General features: G+C 39.7%; 1 protein-coding gene across 2 annotated transcripts in view; it reads left to right on the top strand.

Annotated features, from left to right (window-relative positions):
- Positions 1-487: 487 nt before the first annotated feature.
- The window catches only part of FEV (FEV transcription factor, ETS family member), a 97796-nt gene continuing 78742 nt past the window's right edge, over positions 488-19541 (top strand). Inside the window, exons 1-2 of one of the 2 annotated variants that reach the window (XM_044075219.1) lie at positions 488-553; positions 1102-1176. In XM_044075219.1, coding sequence (XP_043931154.1) covers positions 541-553; positions 1102-1176 — 88 coding nt within the window. In that variant the 5' untranslated portion in view covers positions 488-540. Of the gene's footprint in view, positions 554-939; positions 1177-19541 lie in introns of those variants that run through there. The other variant, XM_044075218.1, reaches the window with a different exon arrangement.

The raw sequence follows: 19541 nt of genomic DNA, 5'->3' as shown, positions 1-19541 counted from the left end.
CAACATTTTAGCTAGGGTGTCTGTTCTCTGGACACGCAAGGCTTGTTTGCAAAGAGTTAAAGAAAGCGTAAAAAAATTAGCCAACATAAAGCTTTTAACAGACTGTCCCCTTCCATCTCTCCATAGAAACATGGATCTTTACTTGGAAACTTTTTATTAAGCTTTGATGAGGAATTGATAAGGGGCCGCTATTGGATTTTTTTATTGCTGTGCGAGAAAGGGACAGAAGGCAACCGGGGATGATGATGACAAAGTGCAGAATTGCCACTTTTAATTAAAAACTCTTTGCCTTTGAAAAAGGAAATTGCAGATCTGGTCCAAGATATGATATATTTCAGCAGGTTGCTGGGAGACTTTTACCAATCTGCTAGCTATAGCCCCCTCCTCCCGCCCTTCCATTTCTTTCATATCACACTTGTCTGATAAAGTTGAATAATAAATAATAATAATAATAAAAAGCACAAATGTAATTCCGTGGCTTTTAAGTCTGCAAAGAGCTGAGAGAAGAAGAAGAACTGTGAAGTACGCCTGTTCCTTACCATGTACTTACCAGGTATATGTATACTTTTGCGTGGCTTCCTCTTAAGCTTCCTTCCTTTTACAGGTGTTTATAATATTTAAGGTTGATGGAGAGGGTACAATAATTTAGAGCATAATCAGCCAAAGCCAGCCTTCTTTCTAATATCCGTTTCTCCCACGGCGCTCAAATAGGTTTTTGTGTACATATACTGCCTATTTATTTATATATAAAAGCCCATCTCAGCTCTGTCGGAAATAGGATTTCCTTTTTCCTGAACGCGCTTCCTGGATAAAAAAGCAATATTCTGGAACCCAGTAGGAAGCTCAAAAATCTGTGAAACAAGTAAGAGGAGCAAAACAAGACAAAACAAGTTATGCACTGCAGAGGGATTTAAACATTTTTTGTCATCTTTGATACAGATATCAACAGATGACGACAGTTTATTTTTATTTCATAAAGTTACCCCTGCCCAGTATTTAAAAACTTTTAAAAAACACTAGTATTTGAATGCAGTATGTGTTTCATTTTGTGTAAAGCTATCTTACCGATCTACCTTTTAATTTTGACTCTTTTTTTTTCAGACCCAGTGAGTGATACGCTGCTAAAGGAAAGCAAACCTCAGACTTGGGGTTCCTTTGGACCTGGAGTGCAGAAAGGTATGGGTTTATAACTTAAGCTCAGTAATATTAGTAGCTTTTCAACAGACAAAGTACCGTGCACAGTTGTAAAGGGAAGTTGCATCCAGTTAATTTTGTATCTCGCATTTGTGCAGAAGTGCGTATTCGTTTCGTATATGTGTATGTCTCTATAAACATTCTTAATTTATATTTGAAATATTTAATTCTAAGTCTGTTAAAAAAACTCAAATATATCCCAAACATTCTTAGTTCATATTTGAAATGTGTATTTGTAGTTTGGTTTGCTACAATAAAAAAATATATTATTGAATATATGTTCGAGCAACACAAGTTTTTTTGTTTAGAAATAAAATGAACGCAGAAGCAACCATGTTAACATGAAAACAACTACGTACTGGCATGGCACTATGAAGTGGAAGAAAAGTAATAGAAAGTCAAAACGAGTATATATTTTTTATTTTGGTAAACTGAGTTGTCTAAATTATTTCCTGATACAAAACTGGATGGTGAACTTTTTGATGAGTTTTTTTTAAAACTGCTGCAGTATCAAGCCAGTCCACCTAATAGTCTAAGGACTGCAACTGTTCCTTATTACTACTGGTATTCTTCTCCGATTGCTTTTATTTCACTCACTGTATGGGTCCGATAAGATAAAAGGAGTAGTAAAGGGTGCAGCTCTATTTATTTGCATTGTTTTAATAACAGTCAGCGTTATTTGACTCTTTAGTCTCCTTAGCGGGTGTTCCCAATACAAGATCCAGAATAATGGCAATCCTTTGTACTTGTAAGTGCAATTAAGTGAAAATACTTCTGAAATCCAAAAATTACTTATAGTGTGTGTGTGTGTCACACACACACACACACACACACACACACACACACACGTATATATTCCATTGCTATGGACCTAAATCGTATTTGCCCTGTTATACTTATTATTATGCATTTCATCCTCTGAACATTTATAGGAAAAATAATTCACCCTAACCGTAAATGTCCATAATGTTTGCATCATCTTCTGCTATGGTGCAGGCGACATCAATTTTGCTGAAGAGGAATGGAAAGCAGGCGCCCATTGCTACTTTTTTTTTTTAATTTTTAGACTTCTAAAGGTTGTAAGCGATCAAAGTTATAAATACAGAGAAGTTAACCAATATACTATTTAGACATAATTTATTTTTGATTACCAAACGTTTCAGCAATTCGTTATCTTAATTTTCATAAAGAAATATATTTATGGGGTGTCTGTTTCTGTCTATACATTTAAAAAAGGGATTTTTAAATTCTTGCACTTGTGTTTGACAAATACTCCTTTAACACCGTGTCTCGTTTAATTTATTTACATTATTGATAGCCCTCTTAGTTCAAGATTTACGGATACCGCCAAAAAATGTTAAATACTTAAGACTCCAGTAGCGGAGTTTCATTTAGCATGCATTTTCTGAAATACACGAAGTCTGAAACTCAGATGTCTGTCTTTATTAGTGACATCAATTTTCAAAATTTTGTCAAAGCCACACATTTTACGAAAAATAATCAGAGACATTCTGCGAAATCAGAGACAGTTGAGTAGTAGTTTATTTATTACCAGCATACTCCCCAGCCTCTTAGCAGAAGAAATCTGGGCAAAGCCTAAAATAATGGGGGGGGGGCAAAAATAAGGAAAGTTGTTAAATATTGATTTAATAAACTCAGAAAGTTACTAGAACAACAGGATTTGTGTTAGTGTGCATTTTTTGAAGAATATGAATTCTGAAACTAAAATGTATATCATTATTGAGTCAATATTTAGTGACTTCAACCCTCAGTGATTTGCCAGAAAACCACAAATTTTATGAGGAACAGACAGACAATATTGTGCGAAAATCTGAACATTCTGCGAAAATCAGGAACAGTGAGAGACACGAAGCAGTGCTGATCCATCCACTCACCTGTAGCCATTGTTCAGTTATTTGCTGATACAGATTATTTTGAAAGTTCCGTTACCTGACTCGGTGTTTTGGAATGGATAGAGTATTTTGTTTATAGCCAAAAATTCATTTAGAAACTCTTCTGCACGCTGTGGAAGTTCAGTTATAACATCCATATACCACGGATTCCTTGAGTCTGACTGGACTGTTTTATAGTAAAAGGATATCAGAAATATGCTAATCGTGTAAAAGCTAGTAGTCACTCCACAATTTTTCACACACACACACACACACACACACACACACACACACACACACATATATATATATATATATATATATATATATTATATGTTGTTGGCTAGACCTTTCTTCTTTTTTTGTGGATTACAGAACCTATTTAAATTATTCAATGTGGAAGGCACATCGCGCATTAACTAACTGTGAAAGAAATGCCATAATGGAATATAAAGTTAGAATATGTATATACCCCGCAAAACACAACAGGGTTGCATCAACATGCCATTTTATGAACAATTAGAAGTATGAAAGTCTGTTGTCTGATATCACCTACTGCAACCCTCAGCGATTTATTAGAAAATGAAATATTAGTGCAACTAAGGTAACATTAATCACCTTTAACAACAGCTAAAGGGGCTACATCCTTATTTTAATGGCTTGGATCTGAACATCAAAAATCCAAAGATCGTGATTAGGTAACGGGATAATAATCAAAGGAACCAATTTTTTATTATTCATTCGTTGACTGGGCAAGCTCAATGGATAAATTGTTACTTTTCAGTGGCGACTCGGGAGCACTTGCTGTTTAAGTGACTTGCTCAGAGTCATACACTAGCAAAATGAAGGTAGCTAGGGTTACCACCTGTCCCACTTTACGAGGGACAGTCCCTCTTTGGGCAGTTGTGTCCTGACAAAATATTGTAAAAATGGCAAATGTCCTGTTATATTTTATGTAATAGTTGCATAAAACAGTTATTCTTTATCTAAAATGCCTAAATGCTATAAGAAACAGAATAAGCAACTAAAATGCTACAAGAATAAGCTTTTATTTAGGCAAAACGTTAAGTTCTAATCTTTGTACTGACCATGGGGATGTGTCAGCTTGTAAAATCTGATGTTTGTACCAAAAATGTCCCACTTTGACCATTTGAAAAGGTGGAAACCCTAAAGGTAGCAGGAATCAAATCTTGTACACAGAAAAAAAAAACTTTTATCAACAATTCAGAACTTTAGCTTTCTTCGCTGGATGTAAAAATAACGATTTTATTATGTAACGCCTGGGCCGGTGGTTGGTTTAGATGGTTAAGGAGCTATTAATTAGTTGTTTCTTGTTTTCCTAGTGGCGCAAGGTTTGATTCTCTCAGTCTCCATTACCTGTGTGACTTTGAGCAAATCACTTAATCAGATTCCACTTCCAAGGTGAGCCTGAAAAAGACCCATGGCGACCAGTACTCTACCCTGGGAAACAAGATCGGGAACACCTTATCTGGTTGGTTCTGTTCTGATTTAGGTACAGAGCTATGATTTTGGCCCACAGATTTAGCCTTGCTCATCACAGAATTATGATGGCCTTCTTAAAGTTAAACCTATTTATGGTTGCATACTTTATCATATATATAAACTAAGCCTATACAAAGACGCAGTGCCCCTATGTAGGGTCTAGTATGTATAACGATTTTCTATTGCTGGCCCTATGTTATGATTTTTAAATCTCAGTGCTATTATTTTTAATGCTCAGTGGTTGAGAGGTACGGATTTGAAATCTGGGAATCATACCTAGTTGAGCAAGTTGCAGTCATCACACGGTGATTTTTATTATATGTTTTGTGCATATTTGAATGCAAAATGAAAACAGATTATCGATGCACACCCATTCAGCAAACCAAACATGCAGTGTTATAAGCAATAGAGCTAAAAAAAATAGTTTGCCGGGAATGTATGTTTTGACCTAAAACGTCAACTTCCGTGAAAATGTCACCTTTCCAATACCGAAACAGTCCACATTCATGATGTTATGCACCCCCCCCCCACCCACCACCACCACCACCACCACAAAAAAAAGGGGAAAATTAGTACTTTTAGACATTTGCTTAAAACTGCTTATGGACAGAAATATGTCATCCAATCCAAACAGTTTCTAACCAAATTAAAACATCGTGCACAGGAGCCTTGATATTCAATTTTAAGGGCAAAATACTGGTACATTGCGAAATGGAACTGCCTGTCTGGAAAAACGGTCTTTTCATGGAATTTAGCATTTTGGGATAGATTTACCACAGCCCATATTTCTTCACATATTTAGTACTTATAATACTGTTAGCTAAATTTATATATATATATATATATATATATATATATATATATATATATATATATATATATATGTAATAGTAAAGTCTGGAAACTGCACATAAGAAAATTGGTTATAAATCATAGATTTCATTTTTTGAAATGGATTTTTTTTTTCTTGACAACCATAAATCATTGTCCCAGACCATGCTAGAGAAATTTAAATCTTAAACAAAAAATAAAATTATCTGTATAAAAATGATCACAAGCATCCTAGGTGGATTTTGTGTTACAAAAAAACATTTTTCTGTGTTGGTGTCACAGGGTTTATTGCTGGCATCTTGTGTGTGGTGTTTTCAATGTGGGCAATGGAACCCAATGACTGCAGTTATCCCAGTGTTAAATTTTTAGTCTCGTCTTGAAAAATGACACAGATAATGATGGCTAATAAGTATTCAGATGCAAGTCCATCTTTCTAAACTGTCTCAATGTATGTAACCTTGCTATATGTTTGGTATAAGAATAAATACATCATATCTGGAACTGTGAATGCTAATTATTATCCATCTTTGTCTTATATCCAAGCAACCTCCACAACCCATCACCAACCATGAGACACATACTTCACATAATCAGTGTGCCATGCAATCACAGCCCTTAAGGCAAAATAACATACCCAACACACTAGTAATAGGCGACTCTATAGTCAGGCACGCTGATGTCCCACTAACTAGGCTGGATAAGGAGAAGGTTACAGTTAGCTGCCTGTCGGGAGCCAGGATCAGCCACATAACACAAGCACTCAGGTCACTCCAGAACAAGTACAAATATGACTCTGTCATTGTCCATGTTGGTGTGAATTACCTGAGACGTACCTCCCTGGACTACATGAAAAGAGACATGGAAGAGCTCTCTGATCATTTAGCCCAGGCAGGTATGACCCTGGCCCTGAGTAGCATTCTGCCCTCACCAAGAATGATGCCACAGTATAAAGAAAAAATGATCAACTTCAACAATTGGCTAAGTTTCGGGTGTCATTCAAAGGGGATCCAGTATCTGTCTGCCTGGGATGACATGCTCAACAAGCAAGAGCTGGCTTGCAGCTGTCACCCTTAGGCTTTCGAATACTGGCAAAGGCTCTTGCCGCCCCCATAGTGCCTTTTTTAGGCAAGGCTCAAAAGACAAACCCACCACTGTAAATAGCACAAGTAACCAAAAACTGAGGGTAATGCTACTCAATGCCAGAAGTCTAAACCTCAAAATGCATGCACTCGAGGCACTCCTCAGTATGGAGAACATAGATATCTGTGCAATAACAGAAACCTGGTTTAAGGGTCCAGAGAGCACCCCAGCACTACCAGGCTATAACTCATACCATACCTTTCGGCCACAGAACCCGGACTGAAAAACAAAAGGTGGGGGTGTATCTATATTCATCAAGGATACTCACACCTCCAGCTTAGTGGCACAACACGATGCATCAGAAATCATCCAAGTGCAACTAACAACGGGCAAAACTGCAATCCAAATTGTAGCTTGCTACAGATTACCCACCATGACCCAGGACCTTCATTCCGTATTTCTGGAGACACTGGGAAATATGAAGGTTCCACCAAACACCCTGATACTGGGTGATTTCAACTACCCAAACATTAATTGGGAGAACTACTCAAGTACTAGCTTCCTTGCCCAATGCTTCCTAGTATTTATAAACTTGAACGCCCTGGATCAACTGGTCAACACCCCCAACAGAGGGAGCAACATATTGGACCTGGTCATCACCAACATGGGTGACCAGTGTTCCACACCTGACATCAACCCCTCGCTGGTTAGATCAGACCATAGACTAATCACTCTGGATATTCACATTCCGCCAAAGATATTCAAATTCCATCAAAGATACCCACACCTCCAGGTTGGTGGCAAAGCACGAAGCATCAGAGACTATCCATGTGCAACTAACAGTGGGTAAAACTGCCTTCCAGTTTATAGCCTGCTACAGACCACACTCCCAAACCCAGGAACCCCACTCGGCTTTCCTGAGAACACTGGAAAATATGAAGGACTGTCCAAACACCATTATATTGGGTGACTTCAACTACCCAAACATAGACTGGGAGCATTACTCTAGCTCCAACACCCTAGCCCAAAGGTCCCTAGAATTTATAAACTCAAATGCTATGGAACAACTTGTTACCACTCCCACAAGAGGGGAAAACATACTGGACCTGATCATCACCAACATGGGGACTCTATGCTCCAGACCAGAAGTGTATCCCTCACTGGCAAGATCAGACCATAAACTAATCTCACTGGATATTCACATCCTGACCCCACCCCCTGCCCAGAAAACCACAGTGAAAAACTTCTCTAAAGCAAATTTCACACTCCTCAAAACCGAGGCAGAATCCTTTAAAGCCCCTGGGCCTGTGGAAAATACGGCCCAGACCACAGAATCCTTTATAAACGCATTCTATGAACACCTTCAGGAATGCATGGATCATGCGATCCCAAATAAAACCAAACCCCAATCCTCCAAAGGCAGACGTCCTGTCTGGTGCACCTTAGCCATAAACAAACTATACAATAGAAGGAGGAAGTACTAAATGATAGAGCAAAATCCCAAAAAGGGAAGGCATCACTGATCAGTATTAGCAAAAAACTACGGGCACTCATAAAATTGTCTAAGGCCAGCTTCGAGAGAAAAATTGCACAGGACACTAAGGATAATCACAAGGCTTTCTTTAGTTACGTTAGGAACCTGGGTGGTAATTCCCAGATATGCTCAGAATTTGTCCAAAATGACAAAAAATACACCAAACCCACAGACATTGCCAACATCCTAGCTGACAGGTTCAGCACAAACTTCTCCCCACCAAAGGGCAAATATCTATCCCAGCAGAGTGCTGCCCCTGACATCTCAGATGCTCAGGTAAGAGCTGCCCTCTCCAAAGCAAAAAACACAGCATCAATGGGACCAGACGGTGTCCCGGGCTGCATCCTACATGAACTCCAAGAAGAGCTAAACCCAAACATAAAACTACTGTTCAATCTCAGCCTTACTACAGGATATGTGCCCAAAGAGTGGCGTACAGCAACAGTGGTCCCTCTCCATAAAGGTGGTGCCTCAACGGATCCTGGAAACTATCGCCCCATAAGCCTGACTAGCTTGGTCTGCAAAGCTATGGAAAGGATCATCATGGACCTCATAAATAAAGATATTGGGAACCTACAGACACTGGATCCTACCCAGTTCGGCTTTGTTAAGGGCAGATCCTGCCTCTATAAACCTGGTTGATTTCTTTGAAACAGTCACCAAGGCCATTGAAGAGGGGAAGGTGGTCCACACAGCCTACCTGGACCTCGCAAAAGCCTTCGATACAGTACCCCACTCGGGCATTATAGATAAGCTCACCAGCTTAAATATAAACCCCTATGTCACTAGATGGATTGCAAACTGGCTCAAGGACAGAACCCACATGGTTAGAATTTCTGGAGCCATGTCAGACTCCAAACCAGTTACAAGTGGTGTCCCATGAGGCTCAGTCCTGGGACCTCTCTTATTCGGTATATATTTCTCGGAGGTACAGGCCAACATGGAAGGACTGTGGCTGACCAAGTTCGCAGATGACTGCAAACTGGGCGCCATAATCGACTCTCCAGCCGACACAAGCATCCTCCAAAAGGGCCTCATAGAAACAGACAACTGGTGCCAGAGCCATGGCCTCAAGCTAAATGCCAAAAAGTGTATAGTCATCCCCTTTGGCAAAAACAAAGTGCCGACAAATTATCACATAGGTGGTAATCCATTAAGTACAGAAGAAGTAATTAGGGACCTGGGGACCCAAGTTGATAGCAATCTCTCATTTGACAACCACGTGGCCAAAGTGGTTAGAAAAACATTTTATATAGCCCATCTAATCATGAAGGGATTCACATCAAGATCAGGGGAGGTCATCATGCCTCTTTACTCATCCCTCATCAGGCCCATAATTGAGTACAATGCCCCTTTTGGGCTGTACCTTACCAGACACCTGCAGCAACTGGAAAGACTCCAAAAGTACCTCACCAAGAGGATCAAGGGGCTCAAACAGATGCCATATGCTGCCTGGTTAAAGAAACTCCAGCTCTACTCAGTGGCATACCGCCTGTTCAGAGGCAATCTGTGCCTGACGTATGAAGCTATGTCCAACCCGGAATTAATGGACATGCTGCACCTCAGAAAATCCAAATCCCATCGAGCTACGCGTTCGAGAGACTTGAACCTCAGCACTGAAATAAATAGGACATGCTGGAGGGACAGATTCATAACCCAGAGGCACCCTTCACTCTGGAATAAAATCCCAGTCCAGGTTAGGCAGAGTCCCTCATTGACTCTCTTCAAGAGGAATCTTGATGAGTGGATGGGAGATCGTAGGTTTACCCCGGGTATCACTTCTGTGTCACTGTTAGACAGAGGCACAGTATACTAACCTCGAAAAAGGGCATAGCAAAATAAATTTAAAATGGGTGGCAAAAGCCAAACACATTCTGGCTAGGCTTATAAATGCCCTAGGGCAGATAGCCTAGTATGAACCTATGAACCTATGAACCTCCAACCCCAAAAATGCCAAAAAATGCATAGTCATCTCCTTTGGAAAAAACAAAGTACCCACAAACTACCACATAGGTGGTAGTCCCCTAAATACAGAAAAAGTAATACGGGATCTGGGGACCCAAGTAGATAGCAATCTCTGCTTTGATAATCATATTGCCAGAGTGGTTGGAAAATCCTTCTACGTGGCCCACCTAATCTCAAAAGGGTTCACATCCAGAACAAAGGAGGTTATCGTGCCTCTCTACTCATCACTTATTAGACCCATTATAGAATACAACGCCCCATTTGGGATGTACCTTACGAGACAACTGCAACAGCTGGAAAGACCACAAACGTACCTCACCAGGAGGATTACTGGCCTTAAACAGAGGACCTATGCAGCCCAACTAAAGAAACTCCAGCTGTACTCGGTTGCATACCGCTTACTCAGAGGTGATCTCTGCTTGACATACAAGGCCATGTCCAACCCAGAATTGATGGATATGCTCCACCTAAAAAAAAAAAAAAAACAAATCCTTGAGATCCACATGCTCTAGGGATATAAATCTTACCACAACGATAAATAGGACGTGCTGGAGGGATAAATTCCTGACCCAGAGACTCCCCATGTTTTGGAACAAGATTCCACTATACATCAGGCAGAGCCCCTCACTAGCACTCTTCAAGAGAAACCTTGATGGGTGGATGGGAAACAGAAAATTTACCCCGGGGATCACTGCAGTGGCTGTGCTGGACAGAGGCGCAGGGAACTAATGGCCCTGCTGGTCAGAGGCATAGGGAACTAATCTAAGGGGGTGGCGAAAGCCAACACACTCTGGCTAGGCTTATAAATGCCCTTGGGCAGATAGCCTAGTACTTACCTATGAACCTATGAACCTATATGTACTACAGTATTAGTATGGAACATGTTTTTAAAGCTGAAAACCAATAGTAATGTACATTTATAGCAGTGTGTCCACAAGAAAGTTGTGAACCATCTTTAAAATGTTTCAGTTTGACACTTTAATTTCTTATTTCAACATTTTGGTCTATTATAGGTAACTTAATGTAGTTTGATTTTCTGTCTGCAATTTTTACATTAACACTACTGTCCATGAGAATGGAAACAAAAACCAAGACTGCACATAAGGGTAGCCAAACCAGTACAATTTTTTTCATTTCCTTACCCAGTAGATAACCTGGAAATCCTACTTAACCAGCAGCTTTATCAGGAATATATGACAGACTCTATCTTATTCTTATTTATTTACTTAGTTAGTTGCTAGGATGTTTGACCTGAGCAAAACTATCATCCCTTTTCACTGGAGACCAAGGGATAAAAGCTCTGGATATGATTATACAGGTACACATCAGTAATCTCTATTATTAGAATATGTGTGTGTGTGTGTGTGTGTGTGTAGGCATTTAAAGATGATAAATGACCAGTATATAATGAAGTTATTGCCATGTAAATGTATAGGTATTTAAACTTTTGGTACTGAACAGAATATTTTTTTTCAAGTTCAGTGAAAGCAGGTCTCAGTTAGGTAAATGAGGTTTCTTAAAATATAATTCTGTCACACATTAGAGAAAAACTGCATACATAATAGAAATGAGAAGAAAGTTTAACTCTGTTACTATAGGTAGGAGTGTTAGGACTGAGTGAGTGAAAAATGAGTTGTGGGAATGGGGTTAGGGCTGAAATTTAAGTATAGTGTGTAAATCTTCAGACAGTATAAGTGTATGATGCATTTTATTTTGGTCTCCTGTTATGACAGGAAAAGACCAGTTAGCCATTAGGTAGTTTTTCTAGCTTTTGAGTAATATGATTTGTTATACCTGTAAATACTGTTGGTTTATTACAGCTAGGAAGACATTCTTCAATAATCTTAATCAGCTAAAATATTTAGTGTGAGTACTATATGTGCTACTGCTTGCTATACCCTACTCTTTGTTTTGTGTTTCTCTTGTAGTTGTTGTTGAATGCACTGCATATAAGACAATGTTTTTAAACTATATATAAAATTGCTCTTATTTCTTGGTGCCATTGGGCCAGGGTCATAGCTTCAAGGAATCTCAGTATCAGTCTACCCACCTGTTAAACAAAAAATACATAACCATCTGCTTAAACTAATAAGCTATAGGGCCATAGGTGTTTTCTAGACTAACAACCACAAAGGCTTTTTAAGCCTAGCCATGCATCCCAAATCTCTGGCAAGTTCTGATACCCTTGATAAGTGTAAGTAGGGGCGTGGGAGATGAAACATTTACAAGCTAAGGCCAGGAAAATGAATCATATACAGGCTGCCTGATCCCATTAGAGACATAAGTGACAAACCAGGGATGAATTTCCTGTTCCCCATTCAATTGTCCAAGTTACACTTGAATTGGGTTATGGAGGAACTCTGCTTCACATGGATGGGGAGCCTGTTGCAGAGAAGGGGTAGTCTCTGGGATACATACCCGTTTCTCCAACAGGTCCTATTTATATCACAAAGAAGTTTTAAGTATTTAGAATGGGTAATTCTGCTGCTGTTTGTTTTGCAGATGCAGGAGGTCCATCAGAATGGGGTCTGACAATCCCTTGTATGCCATACATAGATCTCCCCTCAACAGCCTGCAGGAGGCAGCTTACAAGGATAGGGTCTTGAGGTGGCCTGCACAGGACATGTTACTTACATCATGTATTCATTTAGTGAGAAACCTCTATGGACATTCCAATTGCTAGATATGCCTGGTTAAGTATATACCAAATGGGGCATTGTACTCAATAATAGGTCTGATGAATGCTGAATACACCAGAACAATGACTTAAATGGACTTAGATGTCATACCTTTGTTTATAAGTTACACAACATAGAATGAATTCCTCACTACTGTAGACGTGATGTTCAAAGGCTAGATTACTGTATATGTTTGTCCCCAAGTCTATGACTACAGCATCAGCTCATAGGGATGTTTTGTCAATATGATGGTTACCAGGGGTGGATGACTTTCCAAAGGATGCTATTATGCATTTTTTGGCATTTAGTTTTAGTCTGTGGCTCTGCCTGGTTATTTGTCTGTGCCACCCTTTCCTGTAGAACATTTGTGTAGGTGGAGGATCGACAGCACCTAATTTCCAGTCATCTAAAAATTTAGTCAGCCAGAGGTCACTGACATAAGCCTTGACTTCAGAGAAGTAAATGCCAAAAATGAGCATTCCAGGACTGATCCCTTGGGGATTCTGCTTATGACTGGCCTCTTTGAAGAGATGGACTCCCCATTTCTAACTTCCTGGCTCCTGTCTGTGAGCAAGATGGCTATCCACTGGGTGACATAAGGGTTTGAACCTAACCTTTTGAGTTTGTCAACAATGATTGAGTGGGGTATTGTGTCAAATGTCTTGTTCACTCAAGGTAGGCAGTGTGAACCATTTTGCCCACATCCATTAATAGATGACCTTCTTAAAGAATCCACCAGGTTGAGTATGCATGACCTACCCTTGATGAAACCAAACTGAAGTGGGTCTAGTTTTAAATGAACTATACAAAGAATTATCTCAGGAAATATGAGATTAAAACATTTATATAAACAAGGATGGATAGCGAAAAATGTTAAAAATATATACATTTTTTTACCTCTGTAATATTCTGCCTATCCCTTCCTGTCTTTCAAATCCACCAGATCATGTGCTTCAAGCTGCTTTCCTGCCAGCAGTAAAGCCAAGTAAACATTTTGTGTATTCATGCACAGGCTGGCCAGTATCTTCTCTACTTATCTTAGTGTTTATCACAATAGTGGAATTTCATATTTGATTCTCAGCTGTGAGAATCAGAAGAGAAAATAGCAGAATGTGTTCTTTTAGTTTATGTTCAGATAAGCTTTCTCCTTTTAGATTTACACAAGTGATCCTGAGCCTAGCCTGATAAACAACAGATATAAAGCAGAAAACTAATTCTGGATGGGATGTCGGTCCATTCCAAGATGCATACACTCATTTACTCACGTACTGTATACACACTTATGGGTAATTTGGTAAAATATACCACCAACTTGCTACAAGATAGTTCAAACACTGGCAACATACCAACAGCTGAAAATTTAGAAGGTATTACAAATTATGCATATGAGAAAGTTAATTAGAAATAACAGAGAAATGGTGGGAATATTTTGATTAACATAGTTCTACACACACTAATATTTTATCTCAAAATAAACAACAGTTTAAGGAGTTACTATAACTGTTTAAGTAGCTGCTTGAGTCCTTGAGTTGAGGTAAGCAGATGATGTGCTCCCACAGACCCCAGGCCTCATTACAGGAGGGCAGATTGAATGAGACAAATTTCAAACAAGCTATGTTTGACAGCATCAGAAAGAGGCATTCCTATTTGATGGTGGCCATAGGAGAAGCAGCAGAGAGCTGAAAACAATGAGCTTAAAAAAGCATAAAATCTGTGGTGTGCTCTGTCATGCTCTGAAAAAGTCTTCTTACAATAAGTTAACTAAGGGATGTAGACAAATTTTTCATTATAGCTTTTAACATATAACACAACATAGCAGAATAAAGATTTTCAAAACAGAATACAGCAATGTGCAGCATTTCTCATTTTAGCTTTTCATGTATATGTCCTTTACAACTATAAGAATGGACTATACGATATTTAAAACTGGAGAAACCTAGGTCTAGTTTTAAATGCTTCCAAATCAAGTTATAAATGGTTTGAATCTTGTTAGTATTAGCAGTATAATTAATACTAGATAAAAACATATACATATGGGTCTATATTAGAACACCGAACGTTCAAAATTTCAAGTTTTCTAATATTGACCCGTTTTCAGCGAACGCTGAAAATATCTTAGAAACAGAAAACCAAATTATTTCCTAGGGAAAGAATTTGGTTGTCCATTTCTGTTGCTTCGGTATTTTCAGCGCTGTGGTGGAAAGTTACGGGTCAAGTTCAGGTAAGTGTGCGATTGTGTGGACGTGAGGGTTAGGACGGGGTAGGTGAGTTAGGGTTAGGGCATGGGCCAGGTAAGTGTGCGATTGTGTGGACGTGAGGGTTAGGGCAAGGTAGGTGAGTTAGGGTTAGGGCGCGGGTGAGGTGACTGTGTGATAGTGATGGACCTTAGGGTTAGGGTTTGGGTTAAGGTAAGTGGATAGTTAGTGGTGTATGTATAGTTTAGTGTAGGGTTAGGTGTAAGAGTTTAGGGGTATGTGTGCAGATTGCTGTTTGTTTGGTGTGCTTGTGTTGTGTGTATGTAAAAAATTTGCTGTTCTGAATGCTTGATGTTTTAAATTTTCGATTCATAGGGTTCGATATTAGAACACTCGACATTTTGAATGTTCGGTGTTCTAATATAGACCCTATATACTCTGTTTTGCTCATGTGAGTATGCATGTATGTCTGTGTGTGTGTTCATGTTTGCAGATGTCTGAGAAAGAAATGGAACTGTTGTCTGTTTAGTTTTAACTAATAATGGAACACTTAGAGACTTTTGGCATGTGGTCAAACCTGTAATATGTCTTTGAGACATTGTGGATTTTCCTGAAAGCATGCTTTTTTACCCACACTTGTAATCATCACTAAAACTGAGATATTAAGAGCAACAATCTGGGCACCTCATGAAAGGGACATGAATAATGCACCATTATTGTCAAAAAGTAAGTCACAGGTAGATTGATACATTGCAAAGATGAGCACACTAATGAGTTCAAGATCCACAGTTTCAGGGAGTAGAAAATATAAATCCTTATAGCTAATACAGTTAATACTTTTGTAAATTATGCAGCTGAATTGTAGTTTGACAACATTATTAGGATGAGAAATATCTTATCTGCTTTATTATCTCTGTTGCATTGGTGATTAATAAGCAAACAAATTGGCTGGCACTGCATTTGTTTGCATTATCCAATAAAGGCATCTATCTAGACAGATATGTATTGTGGTGTATGTGAGTGTGTGTGCATGTGCGTGTGCATGTGCGTGTGTGTGTGTTTTTGTGTGTGTGTGTGTGTGTGTGTGTGTGTGTGTGTGTGTGTGTGTGTGTGTGTGTGTGTGTGTGTGTGTGTGCAGGTATGTGCACTATCCACAGTACAGTATTATCATAGTATGTAACACTGTCTAGTCATTATACCAAAATGTATCACATTCAATCAGTGATCCTTTAGTTTCTATGTAAATATAGGTATATAGACTGATCAAAAGAAAGGCAGATAGATAGATAGATAGATAGATAGATAGATAGATAGATAGATAGATAGAAAAATAGATAGATAAGTAGATTGACAGATAAAAATAGATAGATAGGCAGGCAGACAGAAAGAAAATAGAAATGGAGATGTCATTGAATGGTTAAGTAAATAATCAATGTATTGTTTCCAGCTGAATCACTGTGTTATATATCCATCTATTACATACTGTGTTTGTGCATCAGTGTTGTGACATTCTGTGTTTTATTTATTTTTCATTATCTGAAGTTTGTTTAGAATTGTCATATTCTGGTACTGAATTTGCATGTGAATATACAGTACTTGTGTCTGTGTGTGGCTGTTAATGTGCATGTATACTGTGATATATTCATAAAACAGTTTTCTTATATATTAATTCCTTTGTAGTTTACATCTTATTTTATATATGTATGTATGTATGTATGTATCTATCTATCTATATACATACACATATATCAATATGCTCATGTTAGTTGAGTAACCCATACATCGATGTTCCTAATGTCAACTGCAAAAGATTGACAAAGTGAACATTGACACATTACCATGCAAGCATCGAGAAAGAACTTCAGTGGATGCAAGATTTATACTAAAAGTAATAATAAAAAGCATATTTTTTTGCAGAGAGGTTAGCCCTCTGCACATCCCAGTTAGGGGACTGCAACCTTCACACAGACTGCTAATTATATCTACCAGTTTTGAGACTGCACAATATCTGGGAAAGGGCATATTCTTCAACCTAGACAATTGTGTGATCTCACATATCTGTCCACCATCCATTGGTCGAGCAAATGCAGTTGACGAAACAGATGTCAAACAAAGAGCATATAGCCCAAAAGCAGTTCACCTTCACATAGAACTTAGACCGAAGCTCCAAAGGTGGTGATGCTTCCATATTCATAAAGGATGCGCACACCTCCAGACTGGTAGCCCAACATAATGCATTAGAGATACTTCAGGTGTACTAACATTGGGTAAGACAGCAATTCAGGTCGAAGCCTGTTATAGGTTCCCAACCATGTCCTAAGACACTCACTCCACTTTCCTAAGCCAGCTGGAGAATATTAGGGTCCAACCTAACACACTCATACTGGGCGACTTCAACTACCCCTTCATTAGCTGGGAAAACTACTCATGTACCAATGCACTTACCCAACGTTTCCTGGAATTCATTAATTCTAATGCCCTGGACCAGCTTGTTCTTACCCCCACTAGAGATAGCAACATCTTTGACCTGGTCATCACTAACATGGGTGACCGTTGCTCTACATCAAGAGTTAACTCCTCCCTGGTTAGATCCAACCACAAACTAATCACCTTGGAAATCTATATCCCACCCACCCCTCTCCGCAAAGGTAACTACCATCCACAATGAAAAACTTCTCCAAAGCTAACTTTGGGCTCCTAAGAACAGAGGTGGCTAACTTCACGGCACCCATGCAAATGGAGAATAGTTGCATGACTGCCAAATCATACACCAATGCACTGTATGAACACGTACACAAATGCATGGATTTCACCATACCCAATAGAACCAAGACGCTCTCCTCCAAAAAAAAGGAAGCCAATCTGGTGGTCCCCTGCCATACACAAACTCTACAACAGGAGGAGGAAACTGATGTGGAATAAGATGAAGTGGCAAGACAGGAAAAACTGCCTTATCGGCCTCAACAAAAAGCTGAGATCCCTCATCAAAGCCTCTAAAGCTAGCTATGGAAATAGAATTGCAGCAGATAGCAAAGAAAACCACAAGACCTTCTATAGTTATGTAAAAAACCTCCATGGCAATACCCAGATTTGCTCTGAGCTACTGCACAATGGTGCCTCCTATACTGAGCCAATGGATATTGCCAATATACTGGCCGACAGATCGACAGATTCAGTGCCAACTCCCCCCCCCCCCAAAGGACCAATCACAATACCAGTAGATTGCCAGGCACCCAGTATTACTTCTGCACAGGTTAAAACAGCACTGTCTAAGGCCAAGAATACGGCTTCTAGGGGACCTGACAATATCCCCGGCTGTGTTCTATATGAATTACAGAGTGAACTGGCACCTCACCTATGTGCCCTGTTCAGTCACAGCCTCACCTCAGGCTTTGCCCTACCAAATGGCGCACTGCTATAGTCATCCCTCTCCACAAAGGAGGAGTGACTACAGACCCTGGGAACTATCACCCCATTAGCCTGACAAGTCTGATATGCAAAGCTATGGAATGCATCATCATGGACCTAATAAACAAGGATATAGGGAAACTCCAAACTCTGCATCCCACACACTTTGGTTTTGGAAAGGGTAGATCATGCCTGCTCAACTTGGTCGACTTCTTTGAGTCAGTCACCAGAGCTGTGGATGAAGGCAAGATGGTTCATACAGCCTACCTTGATCTGGCCAAGGCCTTTGAGACCATTCCCCACTCAGGAATCATAGAAAAACTCACTAAGGTAGGCATCAACTCCTATATCACTAGGTGGGTTGCAAACTGGCTCACAGATAGAACCCACAGTGTGAAAGCAGCTAAGTCCAAGTCAGACTGCCAACCAGTCACGAGTGGAGTCCCACAGGGATCTGTCCTGGGTCCTCTCCTGTTTGGCATCTACTTCTCAGAAGTCCTGTCCAACACGAAGAGACTTTGGCTGACAAAGTTCACAGACGATTGTAAGTTGGGAGCCATTATTAACTCCCCAAGTCATGTTAACATCCTACAGAAAGGCCTCACTGAGACCAACAACTGGTGACAGAACCATGGCCTTAAGCTCAATGCCAAAAAATGTGTCGTCATCCCCTTTGGGAAAAACCCAGTTCCCATGAACTACCACATCGATGGTAGTCCACTGAACACAGAAGGCATTATAAGACACAGATCCCAGAGAACACAAGTTGACAGCAACCTCTCTTTTGACCACCACACTGCCACTGAGATCAGAAAGTCCTTCTATGTGGCAGATCTCATTACTAAGGGTTTTGCTTCCAGGTATACTCTTCCCTCATTAGGCCAATCATCGAGTACAATGCCCTATTTGGCATGCACCCCACTAGACACCTGCAACAACTGGAGAGGCCACAAAAGTACCTCACAAAGAGGATTCTAGGCCTTAAACACTTGCCCTATATGGAAAGACAGAAAAAACTCCAACTATTCTCTGTCTCATATCACCTACTTAGAGGCAATCTCGGCTTGACTTATAAATCCATGTCTGACCCAGCTCTGTCAGAAATGCTGCATCTAAAGAAATCTCAATCTCGCCACACCACATGCTCCAGAGACCTCAACCTAATTACCACAATCAATAGAACGTGCTGGAGAGACAGGTTCATAACCCAGAGACTGCCCATGCTATGGAATAGACTTCTCATACATGTCAAACAGAGCAC

The sequence above is a fragment of the Protopterus annectens genome, chromosome 6.part0 (assembly GCF_019279795.1).
Source record: "Protopterus annectens isolate FY-2018-M chromosome 6.part0, PAN1.0, whole genome shotgun sequence".
In the NCBI taxonomy this organism is placed as follows: Eukaryota; Metazoa; Chordata; order Ceratodontiformes; family Protopteridae; genus Protopterus; species Protopterus annectens.
The sequence above is the reverse complement of the archived record's forward strand: the minus strand, read 5'-3'. Positions and strand labels throughout refer to the sequence as shown.